The sequence below is a fragment of the Anopheles arabiensis genome, chromosome 2 (genome assembly GCF_016920715.1).
Source record: "Anopheles arabiensis isolate DONGOLA chromosome 2, AaraD3, whole genome shotgun sequence".
In the NCBI taxonomy this organism is placed as follows: Eukaryota; Metazoa; Arthropoda; class Insecta; order Diptera; family Culicidae; genus Anopheles; species Anopheles arabiensis.
This window is the reverse complement of record NC_053517.1, coordinates 33,158,299-33,176,628: the sequence shown is the minus strand read 5'-3', so window position 1 is coordinate 33,176,628 and position 18,330 is coordinate 33,158,299. Positions and strand designations below refer to the sequence as shown.

The following is an 18,330-nucleotide window of genomic DNA, read 5'->3' as shown; positions in this document are numbered from 1 at the left end:
GACGTTCCCTTGACGTTTCACGGTTGTGTTTGCGTGTGTGCGTGTATGTATGTATGTTTTTTGTGTGAAATCGCCATTTTGTGTTTCAGGGCGATGTGAATTCGGACGAGCGGAGAAAAGGTTAAGATCAGACGATTTCGTTAATATACTTTACCAATCCACCATCATATGGCCGAAGGGAAGCGTTCGCAAGCATTCATCCTGTTGACCCGAGTCGTACGGCCGCCCACGGAACAGCGCACGGGATGGATTGCTGCAGCACGGTGCAGAGGTGGTGACTTCTCCGTGTTACGAAAAATCTTCACAATTTGTTAGTGGCAACTTTCGGTAGCCGACGGACCGTCCCAATCGTCTGCCCCGTTCGAGTGCGCTGCTGGTCAGCTGCAAATTATGCAAATTTGGCAATCGGAAAAGACGATGCACCATTAAAGGACCATTAGGTGTAGACACAATAACCCCCTTGCGCTGTGTGCCTGCCTGCGTGTGTGTATGTGTGTGTGTGCGCTGAAAACGTACGTCCCCGCCGCACACACACCCACCGAATTGCTCTAGGCGTGGTCTGAGTGCGAAAAGACAAACCTCGAATGTGGTTTGGTGGTGTGCAGTGGGTGAAACTGTGGAATGGAATGACCGTGTGTGTATGTGTGTGCATGTGTATGTGCCCGTAGTGGAGCGATAGTTTTCTGTGCAAAGAGAGAAATGTTCGAAAAAAGTGGAAGGTGAAGAAAAACTAATGAAACCAAATAAAACATGACACACATGCGGCCGGTCGACCTTGAAATTCTTTGCCAAAAGTTGCCAGCCAAAAAGGTGTCGAAGGTGTTGTGTGCATGGTGTGTGGACATACAAGAGAGAGAGAAAAAAACGACAAAACCCGAGTCACGGTTCTACCGCAATAGCATGTTAGCGCAGTCGAAGAAGTGGAAAAGCTGGGTCTTCTAGGGTGGTGGAGGAGAGGAGGGCAGGTGTAGCAGGATGATGGCGTGATGATGCCGCATCAGGTGCTGCTGACCGGACGATACGAGTGACAAAGAAACTGGAAGGACATCTGGCAGAAAATTCCTGCCCGCTGTAATAAATGCCATCCGTGCGTCACAATGATTAAAAGGCGAGCGTGCGTCGCATGACAAATTGTGTTGATCTATTAAATTAGCAAGCCCGACTGCCAAGTGGTATCAATGATTAGACCACAATTAGATACCATCCTGTAGCGCATATTCAAATTTACACCCCGAACGCCTTTCCCATGCGGGGGGCAAAATACGTTGTAAACTTCCCAAATCGATACGATGGTTGTTAGCAGGCAATTAGCAAGCTCATTACACGGTCTTCTTTGTTTTTCTCCTTTTGGGGGGGAAAGTCCTCTGATAATTGTGAATGAATCATTTGTAAAACCGATTTGCAATGATTTCGAAATGTAGACCTTCCACTCCAACAGACCGATTCACCGATGAGCAACGGCAAATACGTAATTCTTTATCTGTGCTTGGCTTTTTTCCTCCCCAGGTTCGGCCAAGCTAGAGCATACCCTTAAATCCGCCCTACCCGACCGGAAGTGACAGGCGTGCGCGTACCATCTCGTGATCATCATCATCATCATCACCCTCAGCTTCGTCAGCATCGACATCACTCCACACGCCCCAACACACACACTCGGTGCTGAGGGGGTTTGCTTTTTGCGGAGTAGTTGTGTTGTGTTCGACAATAATAACCGCACCACCCAGAGCGCGCGTCGCCCTCGAGTTCGAGTTCGGTTGGAGGATTCGATTTAAGGGAAGCGAGCATCCAGCGAAAGGATATGTGTGCGCTCCAGTATCAATCGTAGATGATGATCGCATCCGTCTGGTTTGCGCTGATGATGCGTCAAGCGACGATCGGCTGTGTGTAATGTCGTGAACAAGGAGAAGAGGGACGACGAGTGGCGCACAAAAAAAGCAATAGGAAAGGTGGTGCTAGCTGTGTCACTCCGTGCGCGTGCGGTGCGTGTTTTTAATGTGTTTAATGTGTCAAGAAAAACGGTTGCTACGGGAGTGGGCATTGTGTGTGAAAGTGTGTCTAGAAACGGCCAACTGCGCCAGCAGGTCCCTTGCGTACGGTGGAAGGAGGGGCCGCGTGTGCGTAGTGTGAAGTGCGATTGCCACGCGGAAGCGAGCAAAGTGCGCGCACCGGCCGGTGTGCAGGGTGTGAGCAATAGTCGTTTGTGTGTGTGTACGTGTGTTTGTGTGTGTGTGTGTGTGGAAAACGGAAGCGGGGGCGTCCATTCGCGTAACGCGAGTGGCGACAGCGGGCAGCGACGATGAGGCCCGGAAGCCTGAAAGACCCCGAGATAGCGGAACTGTTCAACAAACATGATCCGGAAAAGATATTCGAAGATTTGCGCGAGATCGGGCACGGCTCGTTCGGTGCGGTGTACTACGCGAAATGCAACCTTACGCCCGAGATCGTCGCGATCAAGAAGATGTCCTACATGGGCAAGCAGAGCATGGAGAAATGGCAGGATATCCTGAAGGAGATCCGGTTCCTGCGGCAGCTCAACCATCCGAACACGATCGAGTACAAGGGCTGCTATCTGCACGAAAACACGGCCTGGCTGGTGATGGAGTACTGTGTCGGGTCGGCCTCGGACATCATCGAGGTGCACAAGCGCCCGCTCAAGGAGGACGAAATCTCGGCCATCTGTGACGGCGTGCTGCGCGGGTTAAGCTATCTGCACAGTCTCGGACGCATTCACCGGTAAGCGAACAGCACGAGCGTACTGTGTTGAAAAGCGGAGAGAGCGAGAGAGAGAGAGAGAGGTAACGGTTTATTTGTCCTTTTTTTCTGCATCATCTTCGTAGGGACATCAAAGCGGGCAACATTCTGCTCACCGAGCAGGGTATCGTGAAGCTGGCCGATTTCGGCAGCGCTGCTATCAAGTGCCCGGCCAACAGCTTCGTCGGTACGCCCTACTGGATGGCACCGGAAGTGATACTGGCGATGGACGAGGGCCAATACGATGGCAAGGTGGACGTGTGGTCGCTCGGCATCACCTGTATCGAGCTGGCCGAACGGAAGCCGCCGTACTTCAACATGAACGCCATGTCGGCGCTGTACCACATCGCGCAGAACGATGCACCGTCGCTGCAGGCGCAGGAGTGGTCGGACATGTTTCGGAACTTTGTCGACTTTTGTCTGAAAAAGTCACCGATCGATCGGCCGACGTCGACGCAGCTGCTGAAGCACACGTTGGTCACCAGGGCACGATCGCCGAACGTGCTAATTGATTTGATCGCCAGGTAATGTTGCAATCGGCAACTGTGCGCGCCGCTAGAGAATGGCGCAGCATTGCATCCCGTTCTAACTGCAATCGTCTGTGTGTTGTTGTTGTTGTTTTTTGTTATTGCAGAACGAAGGCCGCTGTACGAGAGCTGGACAATCTGAACTACAGAAAGATGAAGAAAATCTTGATGGTGGACTGTGAGACGGAGAGCAACATAGGCGACGCGGAGGATACGCCCGACGAGCAGATCGGAGGCGACAGTAGCAAGAGCAACAGCATTACCTCCGAACACTCACTGCCATCGGTGGATCAGCAGCAGCAGCAGCAGCTGCACCAGCAGCACGGCGTCGGCAGCGGTTTGATGCGAAACTCGTCCCGATCCCGGCCCGCCAATGCGATGTCGGCGATGCATAACAACTCGGCCGGCGGCAACGCCCGGGACAGCATGCTGTCGAACGTGATGATGGCCGGCATCAGCGGTGGCAGCGGTTCGGGCAGCGGCATGATGATGGCGAGCGGTATGGGCGGGGGCGGCAGCGTCGGCATGGGCACGAGCGGTATGCAGAGTGCGGGTGCGGCCGGTGGACAGGCGAACATGGGCGCTAGCATGGGCTACCACCATCACAACTCCTCTAGTCCGGTTGTGTCGGCCCACCATCACCCGCAGCACAATCACAACCACGTGTCGCAGGTGGCGGCCAATGCCGTGGCAGAACACGGTGCCAACAATTTCGCCACCATCCGCACGACCAGTATTGTGACGAAGCAGCAGAAGGAGCACATGCAGGTAAGGCGGGCGAGGGCGATGTGCACCGTAGAGCGCACACCGTCCGATTGTCCCGTTTGCGGCGCAGTAAGATACTGATAGAGGGTTTTAATGATGAACTTTGCCTTTGGTCAAGGAGGAAATGCACGAGCAAATGTCGGGCTACAAGCGTATGCGACGGGAGCACCAGGCCGCACTGGTGAAGCTGGAGGAGAAGTGCAAGGTGGAGATGGAGCAGCACAAGTCCGCCCTGGACAAGGAGTACGATCTGTTGCTGCATAATTTTACACGGGAGCTAGACAAACAATCTGTAAGTCGGTCTTTCGATGGTGTTGGGTGTTTGTGGGTATACAGTACCATCTAATCGATGTTGTTTCGGCGCAGGCAAAACATCAGCAGGAAATTGTGCGAAGGGTTAAGCAGAATGACACGGCAGAGAAGAAGCTGCACAAGGAAATAGCGACCAGACAGGAGGGCGATCGGAAGGCGTTCGAAATCCATCGAAAGAAGGAGTACAAGGCGAACAAGGAGCGCTGGAAGCGGGAGCTGTCTATGGATGACACGACGCCCAAGCGTCAGCGCGATGCAACCTTGCAGTGAGTGTTGTCTACGTCTCGGGATCGTCTCACAAGCGATTTGCCAACTTCTCCTAACCCCGATTTCTCTTCCAGAACGCAAAAGGACAACCTCAAGCTGGCGGAAGCACAGGAGGAACAGCGATTGCTGCGGGTACAGAAGACGTACATCGAGCTGGAGATGCGAAAGTTCCGCAGGAAAAAGATGGGCCTCCTGCACGACCTCGAGGATCAACTGTTACGAGACGTAAGTGTGGCGAAGAAACGGTCCAATCGGGTTAGGCCCCAGTGCGTCTTACCATTTGCGTTTGCGATTTGCATTTACAGGAGCTCAGTAAGAAGCAGCAGCAACTAGAGCAAGCTCATGCCATGCTTATTAAACACCACGAAAAAACACAAGATCTCGAGTACCGCCAGCAGAAGAGCGTACATGCACTCAGAGAGGAGCAGGTGGGTAAAACAGCGCTACGGCATTTTAGCACACATGCATGACCTAACCATTGGCACTCTGCGTACTTTCAGATATCAAAGCAGCATGAAAGCGAGCTGCGAAACCAAAATGAGTACATGGACCGGGCCGAGCGAGAGTTGTTACGAAGACACGCACTCGAATTGAAACAGCAACCAAAGAGCCTGAAGGTAGGGAAAGAGTCCATATGCTGTTGTCTGTTAGCTTGTGTGACAATCCCAAACAGCGTCTAACATACGGTTTGTTTTTGTTCCTATTTACACCTTTCCTCTGCAACAGCAAAAAGAACTCCAGATTAGGAAACAGTTTCGTGAAACGTGTAAAACACAAACAATCCAGTACAAGGCACTGAAGCGGCAGATACTGCAGACAACACCTAAGGAAGATCAAAAGGCTGTGATAAAGCAACTAAAGGAAGAGCAACATCGTAAGTTAACACTACTGGGCGATCAGGTAAGTGTATTTTGTGTTGTGTGTGCGTGAAAGCTGTTTTTGTCCTACGGTGAACGAATTTACAACTCCTTTCCGCTAGTACGAACAAAGTATTGCCGACATGCTGCAGAAGCAGAGCCTTCGTTTGGACGAAAGCCAGGAAGTGGAGTGCCACCAGCTGAAGGACCGGCTCCAGTACGAGCTGGACATACTGACCGCCTACCAGAGCAAAAATCGCATGCAGGCGCAAGCGCAGCGCGACCGCGAGCGCAAGGAGCTGGAGGACCGTGTCAGTGTGCGACGGGCACTGCTGGAGAGCAAGGTAAGCAGCAACACCTCCTCTGAACGAACGTTCGGACAAGGTCATGTTATTAAAACTGTGATGATCCTTCCTTCCGCAGATGGAAACGGAACTGCAGCAGTTCAATCAGGAGCGTGCCGAACGAATCCGCCAGCTGAAGGAGAAGCACGACAAGCAGCTTGAGGCATTTGATGAAGAGTCAGCCCGCATGGGCTTCAGGTAAGCTGTGGTGTTGTTGCACGAAAACCTTGTCCTATCATTCACATGTTCACCCCCTTGCTCGGTGTTTGCTTACAGTGCACTGGCCTTAGCGGAAGCATCGAAGGAGACGTACCCGGACGAGGAGGCCAGCCTGTCCGGGTCGATGCTGAGCCTGGCGCACAGTAACAGTTCCACCAGCTTCCCGGCTGGATCTCTATAGCATAAGTCCACCAGATGGATGACCCTGTCGAGTCAGCATTCGATGTAAGAGGAAACCGGCGTGGCCGCCTCTCCAGACACCTGGTAGGGGTTGGGTAGGACATTTGGAAAACCAGTGCGAGCGATCCAGCGGCGCTCTTCTGCACTAAATTCCGTGTCACTGTGTACGTGAGTGCGCGTGTGTGTGACGCACGCAATTCTCGCACCTAATGGATAGCGCGGGGAAACGATTCTGAGATTGTGCCGAGATCGTAGTGAGGGGGGATCAGCAAATTCAGCATAATAATGATAAGCAGGGCCAGACGGATTAGTAGACTGATAGAACGATGATCAATTTGGAATTACGGTACTCGGGGTTCGGGTAGACGACGATGAGTGTTCGATGCAATAGACATGTGTGGGCTAATATAATGTAGGGGGTGGTTCCGCGCGGCGCCGCGCGTTGCCACACACGCTGCGCTGGTGGTGTTGTTTCTAACGTCTTGATAAATGTACTCGTATGTTTTATGATGGTATGGTTTTTCCCCCTCCCTTGTTCTGTGTTACCATGCGCTCTAAAGGCACCCAATATTCGGTTTCAGCTTTAATAATTGTATATTAAGACGACAGTGCTAACTAACTACTACCACTTCCGCGGCAAACTGACCAATTTCATTTGCCGGTTTTTGTTTCTTCGCATCGCCGGGTTCGCAGCAAACCGACTGGAATGATAGGTTGGTTGCCTTCGGTTTGGCTAAATTGTTGAGTATCGGGAGAAATAGGGCATCGGGTACGTTTTGGAACACATTCAGTTCGTAACTGCAACATTTGCAAACGGTCGTACTAGTAAATTAACACGTTTTTTTTACACTATCGGAAGCGTCCGTTGTGATCCAATCAACCCCGGGAAGCAATTAATCTAGCACCTTACACCAACACATACACACACACGCGTTTTAGTTAATGCTTTCGCACGTGCGCTATTTCGCTGAACCTACCGCCGAAAGAATGTCTAGTCAACGTGCGATTGAAAAACACAACACAGCTTGAAGCGCGTTAATCGATTTTCAAACTAAACCATACAATCTAAACAAAGTAAAGTAAAGCCACACCCAGCAGCGCAACGAAATGGAATTTTAAACTAAAAATACTCAAAACTACTATCCTATTTGCTTACGAAAGGAAAGGACGACCGACCGATCGATTGAGCGAAAAGGTCGTGATTGTGTTGGGGTGAATTAATATTGTTGACTAAATAATTTGAACCTGTTTTTCCGTTGCTTTTCGAAACAAAAAGAAACGCTGACGGTTTCCCTGCTTTTTTGTGCCGAAGCTTGGAGAGCATGGGGTTGTAATTGTAATATAGGAAGAAGAGAGAAAAAAAAACACACATTTACACTTTATTAGCTTTCTTTATTGGACTCTACGACTGAGAATGTGATCGCGGTTTAAGCAAAAAACGAAACAAAAAGCGAAGAGGGGGAAAAGCTACAAATTCTGTTAGGTGTAAATTTGAGTTGTTTTGTAAATTCCAAACCACCACCACCACCACCGCCGCTAATTACAATTGGGGGTGCTAGACGATTGTGTCTAGGCGCAAAACAAAAAGCGATAAAGCCACCAAACAACGCCACCTCGGGGAGTGAAGGGAATGGAGAAGTATATTATTAAATTTGCGCGTGTGTGTGTATGTGTGGGTTGGGTGGAATTTTGTTTTAACAAAAAGTTGTTTTTTTTTTGCTCTTTTACTTCTAATTCGGCCGTACCACCCACATTCGTTATGTATGCGTTAAGTTTATTTCTCTATTGTTTAAAGCCTTGCTGTGACTCTCGAACGGGCGGCGGAGGGGGTGTATTAGACAAAACATTTTACTACAAAAAGGCCAAAGCGTACACAAAGTCTTGGCTTTTATTCGAAAATGAAGCTTCAATGGGGTAGTTTTGCATCAAAGTAATGAAACAAAAGCGTCGGAAGAGTAAGTTTGTGTGAAGCGACGGACAGGGAAGTCGGTCCATGGTTCCGATTGAGTTTCCCAGCAAGGCGAGTTTAGTGTAGTTAGCGTTCAGTGTACTAAGATATTACTAAACCGACTCAACGAACTGTTCAATCACCACCATCACACAATCTAGCCGCACTAAAAAAGGAAGAAAAAAAAACAAGGTCAGTAGAATCAGCGCGAACAGGAATTGCAATGTCCCCCCCTGGAAACATACACAACAGAACACGTGTTTTAATTTGCATCGATATAATATACTTCCTTACCACAACCTCTTGCTTATGTTGTTCCACAAAACAGAGCAGGAATGCAACACAGTGAGGAAGGAGGTAGCTGCTTTCATTGTGCGCCGAGAAAGTAAAGCATTGCGGTTCGAAGGCAGGCGGCATATTCAATTATAAATAGATAACACAAAACGAAGCAGAGAAAAAAAAAGCAACATCCTTATTAGGTATATGTAATTGTGGCAAATGTCGTCAGAATGATGTCGTACGGTGAGGCCCTATCGGCGCACGAGAAGGAAGGGAAGCATGATGGGGAAAGGTGTAGGCGCAGGATGGAAGCACGAAGAAGCTGCGGGGCCCCCAAACCAATCGGTGCATTTATAAGATTTACCGAGGCCGAAACTGAAATTATAGTAAACATTATAATCATCCTCTCTTATCCCAATTTATAACACGATAAGCACACGGCAGCACACGCTGTCGCTCGCGCGCCGCCTTGGCAGAGATCTGATATCGCGCAGAACAGAACAGTCAGCAGGAAAAAGGGGGCAGTAGGGGAAGAAAAAGTACAGCGAAGAGACAAAGCAAATAAGTGTAAAGCGCGCGCGCGCGTATGGTACGGCACGGTGAATCCTTTAGACAATATAACATAATATACCATACAAAGGCCGGCCAAAGTGAGGGGAAACAGTGAAGATACCAGGGCTGGCTGGCGGTTTAAAATCGGGAGGCTAGTTGCAAGAGGCAGATAAGTACTAATTTACTGAATTAATGTCGCTTAGAAAGGTTAAGGAGAGTGTGTTCGTGGGGGGTTACCTTCTCTTATCGGGCACATACGGGCACATCTTACTACAATTATCACATCCCACTAGAAAGGTTCTTCTTGCCTCTGGTAACCATTATCCTTTTGTATCTATCGTTCCGTACCGGGGCCGAACTTCTAATCTGCTTGCAATAGCACTCGAATACGGTGTGCCAATCACATGATATGGTGCGCGCCACATTATCTTTCTATCCACCTACAAAAATCACCGTTAAAGCGGATAAACGGTAACCCAATCCCCATGCAAAGCCATTTGGTTCCTATTTATGTACTCTCTACGTTCTTCCTGTAAGATAATAAAAAGGGATAATCAAAATCGAACAATTGGCTAGGGAACTGTAACGAACGAGAGCGAGAAAGAGAGAGAAAGAAGGGGCGATAATCCAACCTCCAGCAGCAACAGCAACCGTTCAGTAGAGAAATTTCCCAGTCATCTTTCTTCGGCTTTGTTGCGGGCTCAGGCCAAAAGGAAGCCAAACAATCAATAACAATCCCCCCTCCCTCCCCCCAGTAGACAGGAGAGCGGTGTTGTAGGGCACAATGCGTGTAGATCGTAGGCAGGAGAACCGGATGATCATTCAAACCAGGATAAGATCATCGGCGATCGTGTTTGTGTGTGTGTGTGTTAGCAACAGAAGGATAATGGTGCGTGTGTTGTAGCGAAAAGAGGGGGGGAAACAACATATTAACACTTTAAATAAGTAAACACAAATAATCAACTTTACGATATCGCGCTGGATGATTAGACGAAAGTATGAGAGAGAGAAAGTAATGGGTGTGAATAGATCGCCGCTAGGTTTTATTAATTAGACTTCAATGCTTTAGCGAACAAAACAAATAGCGTGAAAGGCCGAGAAGGGAAAGGATAGGGAGGGAAATAATAGCCGGATGAAGGGATGTAGCTAAAGACAGAGGGAAGGCAAAAGGCGGCGACAAGAAGGATGGTAATAGGGCGCGCAATCTGTATGTGTGTGTGAGTGTGTGTGTGTGTGAGTGATGGATATTTAAAACAAACGGTTAGAAATCTGCCTCGAACGGAAACCTTTTACCGCAAGCCGGCAGCACAAGTGGGTAGTTGATGCTGCTGCTGTTACTGCTGCTGCTGCTACTGCTGCTGCTCCAGCAAGCGCAAACAGAGGCAAACAACACAAACCATAATAATTAGAAGCAAATAAACAATCTAATAAAATTTAAAAAAAGAAGCAAAAAACAAATAAGCAAAGCAAAACAAAACCAGTAGTAGCAGCGACATCTCTTTAGCGTTTAATACAAACAACAACACACAGTGGAAAAGGAATAGAGAAGAAGAAGAAAAGGAAAACGATAAATAAAATACGTACTACTACTACGCTTCTGATGACGCTCTTTATATAATGATAGCATAGTATACACATACCTATGAAATGCTGGCCCCCTACACCATGGCGTCGGGATTGGGAGGGAGAGTAGATACGGACGCGAATTAACCAAAAGCATGCAATTTATGGTGCATTCAAAGCTGGTGCACCGCGCTACGCAGCTAATGAATGCTCTGTAGGAGCAACGATTTTTTTTAAGTAATTATTTTTCACTTCTGCTACTACAACGTTATCAAATCAATTGTGGATTCATTTTTTCGAGACACTCTCTACACAAACCATAAATCACTAACACACACACACACACGTTAGCTAGCTCTACACACTTAGCGCTACATACTCTACAAGCATACACCCATGCATATGTACTTTCTTATTGCATTTTGCTTCAAGCGCAGTACGAATTTTGCACCGCCTGCCTCTCTGTCACTGTGTAAATGTGTGTAGTAACTGCAACAAGTTGTAAACGATTTTACCTAAGCCAGACGCTACGCGAAGTAGTAGGCCATGTGGAGGAAACATGACCGGGTAGGACCAGTTGCTTCGCCAAACACACACTGCTGCTGCTGCTGCTGCTTTGTGTAAGAACAGATAGCGAACCAGGACGAAGACAGTTAATGGTGGCTTAGAAGGGAGTGAAAGGTAAATCGTAGTTTAAGCGCAACGAATATTACCACGACATGTCGACGTGGAGCAGCATCATCTCGAATAATTGGGCGGAAGAAAAGGCGTAAAATTAAAAGAAGGACCGTTAGGCATACAAAAAGCAAGGAAAAGTAGATAATCCTCTCTGTTCGATTGCTTGCCTGCCAGCAGCATCCTGGATGTTGGATCGGCTGTTGGAAAAGTGTGCCCACATGTAGGTTATGGTATTGGACGGGCAAGAAAAACCTACACAAAAGGCACAAGGTGTGTTGCACCACACACTAAACTCTTCCCTCCTTGGCTATCACACGAAGTGGGATGGAAGAGAGAACGCTTTCCAAACAACGCTAGCGACGATGCCGTACGATTCACTTGCTCGAGTTTGTGTAGAGAAGCAGCAGCCGCCAGCACACAGTTAGATCGATTCGTTTTTGTACATATGATTAACTCTAATTGTGAATAATCCTGAGGAGAAGAAAAGCTAACCGGGAAGAAGAAAATAAGGAAAAGGGGTGGGAGAGATAGTAGGAAGGTAAATGCGCTAATAGCAAGAATTAGGGAAAAAAGAACAGACACGAGGAACGATGATGGTGATGATGAAGTAAGGAGCAGCGAACACACAACACAACATTCAAAACAATACATACTCACAATGCGAAATTTACATTCCTTTTTCTTTCTCTTTTACCTTTTCCTTTTTTTTTTGTGCTTGCAAACAAAACGCGAATCCGAAAGCAGCGAATTGTGGTTGATCGTTTTCTTGTTTCTCCTCGTCTTCTTCGTCCACTGGAACTAATGCACTTCGTTCGCGTAATTTTACATTTCGTTTATTATCTTACATCACATGCCACATGTGTGTGATTTACAGTAAAGGAAAAGGATAATAATATTTCATTTAACGTATTAAAAAAATGCAACTTCCCCCATCTGGCAGAGCCGAAGCTGGGGAAAACACAAGGAAAGCGGTCGAGTGAAAATTGAACAAGAGAAACTAAGAAACTCCACCATCCGTCCTCCCACCTTGCAGTGGAGAGTGTGTGTGTGTGAATTCATTTTTGTAAACGATGTAAACTATATTAAGCTCATTTCTATTATTGCTCAACTAAGTCCCGAAACTGTTCAAAACTTAACAAAAAAAAAATGCACGTGAATAATGAGATAGACAGTTAGTTGGTAGATTGAAGAAAATCGTTTCGCTAACAACCGATCGACGGAACACTAATTAATTGGCCTGCTGCGCTCAACCTCACGCACGCACATACACACACATTGGGAGATTTTGTTTTGTCTCGGAGGAGAAAGAAGGAGAGGAAACAAGGCAACAGCAACAGCCCGTCTCCATCGGCCTACTGGGTCGGTGAAAACTCGGTCGGGGCTAGGATGCGGCAGTGCATTTCGCGGATCAGTGGCACAGTGTAGGCGACGCATTCGTCCCAGCCGGGCGATCGCCAGGCCGATTCGCGCGTTTCCTTTCGTCCCTGCAAATCCTTGTAGCCTGTGGAAAAAGGGTGTGACAAAAAAATGTGTATCAGTTGTGTGAGAGTTTTGTGAGTGCAAGGTAAAAAGGGCCGCAGTAGCTGCTTACACCAAATGTGGTGCACGTTGTAGAGGCGCCCGATCTGCGAAAAGTAGCCCGCGAACGCTTCGTTGTTGTTCTGGCGGTGGTTGATCGCCCGGGCCCAATTGTTGCCCCACTCGATCATCGTGCCCGGCTTCAGCCGGTAGGAACGGATTTCGTAGATGTTTTTGCCCTCGCGCAGCTGCAGCTGCGGCCAGTAGCTAAATGCTAGCAGGTACTGCAAATGCCGGGACCGCAGAAAGGTGCCCCGTTCCTGCATCAACTGCACGTAGCTCTGTGGGGAAATTGTTTTGGGAGGGCATTAAGAAACGTTGGCTGCAGTGGTGCAGTGGTTATCTCACACAACCTTATCGCTGCTGAGCTCTCGCTTCGCTTGGTCCACCATTTCGAAGCCGCCGGTATAGCGCCACAGGTGCAGACATTGGTCCAGATCGCCCACCTCCACGTTCCACGAGCCTATCAGCTCCATCGACAGGTTCCCCTTGGATTGTACGATTTGGACCGTGTTTTTGCTGTGGACCAGGGCAGACAAACAAGTCGAATTATTCATATGGAACGGCACCCCGGGCGGATAAGACATTTCCGGCATCATCGCTGATAACGCACACACACACACACACGCCATATCAGCGCATGAATTTTGCTAAACCGTCTTAGCCGGGGCCTCATTGTGGCCGTACAGTGATCCAATTGCCGATTTCGATTGCGTCTGTGCGCGGTTGCATACTCACTAATTTTCCAGATACTTTCCGACCGAATCCGGGCGGACATTGTGCGTGTGCAGCTCGTAGATGTCGAACTTGTCGCTCAGCATCCGGCTGTGGGAGTTTTTCGTCGGCTCGATCTTGCGAACCATCAGCTTGCTCAGCCATGACGATTCGTCCTTGCTCAGGGCGCTGCTCGTCGCCAGTGTCCTTCATGGTGTACCGCAGCGGTCATAGGCAAAGTGGACGTCACAGCCATCGTGTCGATGGTGGTCGTGGTCATCGTCATCGACCGTCATCGTTCGCGCAAAAAAAGAATGAATGCCAAAAAGGGGAACACATTACTATCCAGCGGTGGTCGTCGGCATGAGTTATTACGCATTTGCGCAGGTGAATATGGTGTTGGTGTTGTTTGTTTATAGTCATTTTTGTAATCACCAACATCATCGCCTGGAAAATGCGTACAACTTTTGCACCTTCTCTATCGGCCATATAAATATATGTTTTGTTACCTAACCGGCTGCGGCAGAACGGCCCGTGCGTGACGTAGAGATGCTAAGGACATGGTGAAGGTGGTGATGACGGTGTTGCTCGTTCTGCTGAGGCCACTTTTTAAAGAAAAAAAAAACACTTCCGCTAGCTTCCTATCCACACACACACACACGGCTTCGCGGTCAAAGTTCACCGACCCCGTAACCCTAGTCGATCTGGTTGTGTGTTCCGGTTAGGGAATGAATGCGGGCGGGCACACTACAGAAAGACCGGAACGTTTGTTGAAGGGACCTGCTCCCACCGTTCGTTCGTGCCGTTTATGGGCCGCACACAAATAAACAACACACAACCACACGGGCAGGTGCAACGCAACAGCTTTCGGTTCGGTTCCAGCCGGGGTGGATGTTGTTTCTATTATTATCTAGCGACTGATTGTGTAAAAGATTATCTACGCACTTGGTGTCTGGGCCGTGGCGGAGAGCAGCAGAACCGTGTGCAGGCGGGTCGAAAGGACGGGAAGAAAACAACAAATAATCCCAGAAGTTGTGTTATCATATTTTGCCACCATTTGTCTGGGCTGGGCTAACTTTTTACTCAACCCTGACAGCACTGAGCGCGCAGATCAGCTGTTGGACGTTCTACGGAAGATTTATGTAAGACAATGGAGTTATATGTCCAAATTTATACGCTTTAAAAATCTATTTAAAATTCTTTGCATGAAAAGAACATTTACTTATTTTTTATTAGAAAAAACAACGCTGATTTGCCGGTTTCTGTGAGCTACCTCCCATGTAGCTCAGTGTTCCTCCGTAGCTCAGCTCGCTGTACCCCTGCTTGACAGCTGCCCATCTCCAATCAGATCAAAGTGTGTTTTGATTCGTTTCGTAAACAAAGCCCCAAGCACGCTGTCCGGACCGGCGGCAATCACGCGAAGACCACTGCGCTTGGTTTCCAGGGCAATGGCAAAGTTAGCGCGCGTGTGCCTTTCGCTGCGGGCCCGCTTCTCCACCCAGGTGCGACCGTTGGCGGCCGTCCCGGGCCAGGGACCGGTGCCCGTGGTAACGTGCAAACGGCAGCAGTTCAACCTCTACCAGCACGAACTGCCCGCCAGCCCGGAACGGATCAAGTTTGGCGAACTGCCGCTCGCCTCCGACGGCTGGCGGCACCGACGCTCCAATGGCGATTACTTCATCATCCACCCGGTGCAGCGGGCGTACGAGGCGTACGGGCTGAGCAACCTTACCTTCCCGGAGCTGGGCATTAGCGAACCGTTGGTGGAAAACCTGAAACAGCAGCACGTCCTGTCGCCCACCCACTTTCAGGTGGAGGGCATACGGGCCATGCTGGACGGGAGCCATCTGCTGCTGGCCGCTGAGACGGGATGCGGCAAAACCTACACCTACCTGGTGCCGGTGGTGGAACAGATTCTGCGCCGCCGGTTGCACGAAAGGCAGCGCGATTTCAACACACCCCTGATGCTGATCATTACGCCCGGTCGCGAGCTTGCGCAGCAGATAGGGGCCGTGGCGGCGAGGCTTACGGATGGCACCGGTATCAAGACGCGGATAGTGCTCGGTGGCCGCACCAAGCAACAGATGCTGAATCCATCGTTCGAGGACATCGACATACTGGTGGCGAGCTTCGGCGCAATCAGCAAGCTAATCACGAGCGGCATCTACCGCATGGAGGAGGTCCGGTACGTGGTGCTGGACGAAGCGGACACGCTGCTGGACGACAGCTTCAACAGCAAGCTGTTGCACCTGATGAAGCGCTTCCCCTTTCACAAAAACCATCTGCAGGATCTCGGCGAGGGCATTCACGGTACGCAACTGATACTGGCCGCGGCCACCATGCCCTCCAACATGGAGGAGCTGCTGGCGAGGCTGGTCAACGTGGAAACGATCGAGCAGGTGCTGAGCCCGAACCTGCACCGTCTAATGGGGCACGTTACGCAGCGCTTCATGCGCGTACGCAAATCCGACCGGCCGCAGATACTGCTCGATCTGGTGCGCAAGGACGCGAAGCGCAATGTGCCGACGATCATTTTCAGCAACAAAACGCCCGCCTGCGACTTTGTGTCGATGCACCTGAACGGGCACGGGCTGCCGTGCGTCAACCTGAACGGTGACATGATACTGAAGCTGCGGTTGGGCCAGTTCGAGAAGTTTCAGCAGGCCGAGGTGAACGTTCTGTCCACGACGGATGTGGCGAGCCGCGGGTTAAACACGATCCGTGCGGCACACGTGATCAACTTTGACTTTCCACTGTACACGGCGGACTACATTCATCGGGTTGGGCGCATCGGGCGCATCGGCAGCAGGAACGATTGTTTGGCGACGAATTTGATCTCGAGCCAGGCTGAGATTGGAGCTGTGCAGCGGCTGGAGCATGCAGCAAGGACAACGAACGTGCTGCGGAATGTGGATGCAAATGTGAAGGGTATTATACGGAGGAGAATGCAGAAACTGAGCGGAATGCCCAACGAAGGGGACATACTTACTGTAGGCAACCAGAAGGAATAATGTAATAAAGGGTTCAAATAGTGAAGCGTAGGAAAAGTTCAATGACATTTATTTCGAGTTGAAATTAGTGTGTAATGGGAGTTTTTATAGCAGTTCATCAACTTAATTTTGTATTTTTGATAGCGAAACATAGCGGCTGTTTTGGAATTGTTTTGAATTCTACTGAGCTACAACAGTTGCTCAATCACCACGTGCATCAAGCGCCAAGCTAAACCCGATTTCAAGTACCAAACACAACAGTATATCCCCAAGCTGTCGGAATTTCATCAACACAAACAGTGTGGCCAGATTATTTGGCTATTTAGGTTAGCTCACCTCCTAGGAGCACCAACATTGTATCTGTTATTTTTGGTAGTTTTAGAAACTCGAAACTCAGTTAAAAAGAAGTACCAGAGTTAAAAATAAGGCCCATATAAAATGTTAACCCCTTATCCGATTAAATTGCATCTGATGAAACACAGCCAATTGTCTTATTTGTCAGTGTTAAACTTTTTGTTCTGGGCGCTAGTGATTTCAATATTTTCGTATGGAGTTTAACTTTTTAAAAGAATGGGTAAATGATTTTATGGTTGCTCTATCAGTATTATAAAAAAATCTGTGATTTTCGGTAGGAAAAACAAAACATCGGTACGAATACATTATTTCTGGTCACTCTGAACACAAATCTGATGTAAACAAACGGTGTTGTAACTCAGCTGGGCTCTAGTGTGCTGCGGACCGAAACACGCAAATTACGCTCCCTCAAGATTCACGCACTGGAAAACGGCGTTCGGTAGGCGGAAAACCATGGCCACCCTTTTACCGAAGCCCGTCGATCCGGAGGAGGCGGCGGCCAAGCAGAACAGCGCCACCAAAACGGAGGGCATATTTTTCCCCGGCTCCGATCTGGACGAGGTGGCCAAACATTTCATCGGTAACACTCACCGGTAATGGATGGCACGTGGTAACGCGCTTTACGCTTTGCTTGCTAATAGTCTTTTTATTGCATCCATCTGATTGTAGCTATCGGGAAAACATCATCATACCGAAAATGTACGGCGTGGTGCAGATAAAAACCAACGAGGAAAAGCTGGTGGAAGCCGCCTTCGAGAGCTGTGCGTTCAAATCGTTCATGAGCTGCGTGCTCGGGTACGGGTTGGGCGCGGCCATCGGGCTGTTCAGCTCGTCCGTCAATCCGAGCATTGCCGATCCGATGGCGGGCGATAAGCAGCAGACGGCGAGGGAAATTTTCCGCGAAATGCGGGCAGCGACGCACTCGTACGGCAAAAACTTTGCCGTCATCGGGGCCGTGTTTGCGGCGGTTGAGTGCGCCATCGAGTCGGTACGTGTCCTCCATGGTTGATGGGTTAATAGGAGCTATAGTTTCATGTTTGGGGATGCTTTTTTCGTTGCAGAAACGTGGCGTTTCCGACTGGAAGAATGGTACCTACGCCGGAGCGGTGACGGGAGGATTGATTGGCCTAAGAGGTACGTATGAGTGGCACACAGGAACCGGGCTAAACAAACCAATAATGTGTGGTTTTTGTGTGTTTTTAGCGGGAGTCAAGGCTGGAATTATTGGAGCAGCGGGTTTTGCTGCGTTCTCCACGGTCATAGATTACTACATGCGACACAGATAAATGCATACCAAGCAGTGCAAAAAGCAAATATTTTTAAAATGTTGTAGACTTTCAGGCATAATAGGCATTACGGAAAACCGAATAAAATAGATCCCTATCACTAGCCCGAATCCACCAAGCAGTGAATGACATTATTATTCAATCAAAAGCAAGTGTGAGAGAGAGC

At 49.1% G+C, this 18,330-nt stretch overlaps 4 protein-coding genes across 7 annotated transcripts; 3 read left to right on the top strand and 1 right to left on the bottom strand.

Moving 5' to 3' along the window:
- Window positions 1-11,912, top strand: LOC120893846 (serine/threonine-protein kinase Tao). Of its 4 annotated transcripts, none has more exons than XM_040295985.1 (13): window positions 1-120; window positions 1,507-2,733; window positions 2,838-3,275; window positions 3,386-4,046; window positions 4,165-4,335; window positions 4,410-4,621; window positions 4,697-4,847; window positions 4,928-5,050; window positions 5,123-5,239; window positions 5,349-5,522; window positions 5,602-5,823; window positions 5,903-6,021; window positions 6,100-11,912. In XM_040295985.1, the coding sequence occupies exons 2-13, from the start codon at window positions 2,297-2,299 to the stop codon at window positions 6,221-6,223; spliced, it is 2,949 nt and encodes a 982-aa protein (XP_040151919.1). In that variant the 5' UTR covers window positions 1-120; window positions 1,507-2,296; the 3' UTR covers window positions 6,224-11,912. The 4 variants fall into 4 exon arrangements, with proteins under 4 accessions (XP_040151919.1, XP_040151916.1, XP_040151917.1 ...); XM_040295982.1 differs by having other exon boundaries at window positions 4,162-4,335; XM_040295983.1 differs by lacking the exon at window positions 1-120 and adding an exon at window positions 135-271 and having other exon boundaries at window positions 4,162-4,335.
- A 141-nt stretch (window positions 11,913-12,053) lies between these two features.
- Window positions 12,054-14,483, bottom strand: LOC120893850 (protein NipSnap). Its single transcript, XM_040295988.1, has 5 exons — window positions 14,044-14,483; window positions 13,559-13,741; window positions 13,174-13,339; window positions 12,834-13,101; window positions 12,054-12,743 (listed from the first exon to the last, which is right to left on the bottom strand). Exons 1-5 carry the CDS (start codon window positions 14,094-14,096, stop codon window positions 12,595-12,597), a joined length of 819 nt encoding a protein of 272 aa, XP_040151922.1. The 5' UTR covers window positions 14,097-14,483; the 3' UTR covers window positions 12,054-12,594.
- An 85-nt stretch (window positions 14,484-14,568) lies between these two features.
- On the top strand, window positions 14,569-16,587 carry LOC120893849 (probable ATP-dependent RNA helicase DDX28). Its single transcript, XM_040295987.1, has 2 exons — window positions 14,569-14,676; window positions 14,771-16,587. Exon 2 carries the CDS (start codon window positions 14,983-14,985, stop codon window positions 16,543-16,545), a length of 1,563 nt encoding a protein of 520 aa, XP_040151921.1. The 5' UTR covers window positions 14,569-14,676; window positions 14,771-14,982; the 3' UTR covers window positions 16,546-16,587.
- Window positions 16,588-17,201: 614 nt separating this feature from the next.
- Window positions 17,202-18,278, top strand: LOC120893852 (mitochondrial import inner membrane translocase subunit Tim22). The gene is made up of 4 exons (XM_040295991.1): window positions 17,202-17,471; window positions 17,548-17,866; window positions 17,940-18,012; window positions 18,082-18,278. Exons 1-4 carry the CDS (start codon window positions 17,332-17,334, stop codon window positions 18,162-18,164), a joined length of 615 nt encoding a protein of 204 aa, XP_040151925.1. The 5' UTR covers window positions 17,202-17,331; the 3' UTR covers window positions 18,165-18,278.
- Window positions 18,279-18,330: the final 52 nt, after the last annotated feature.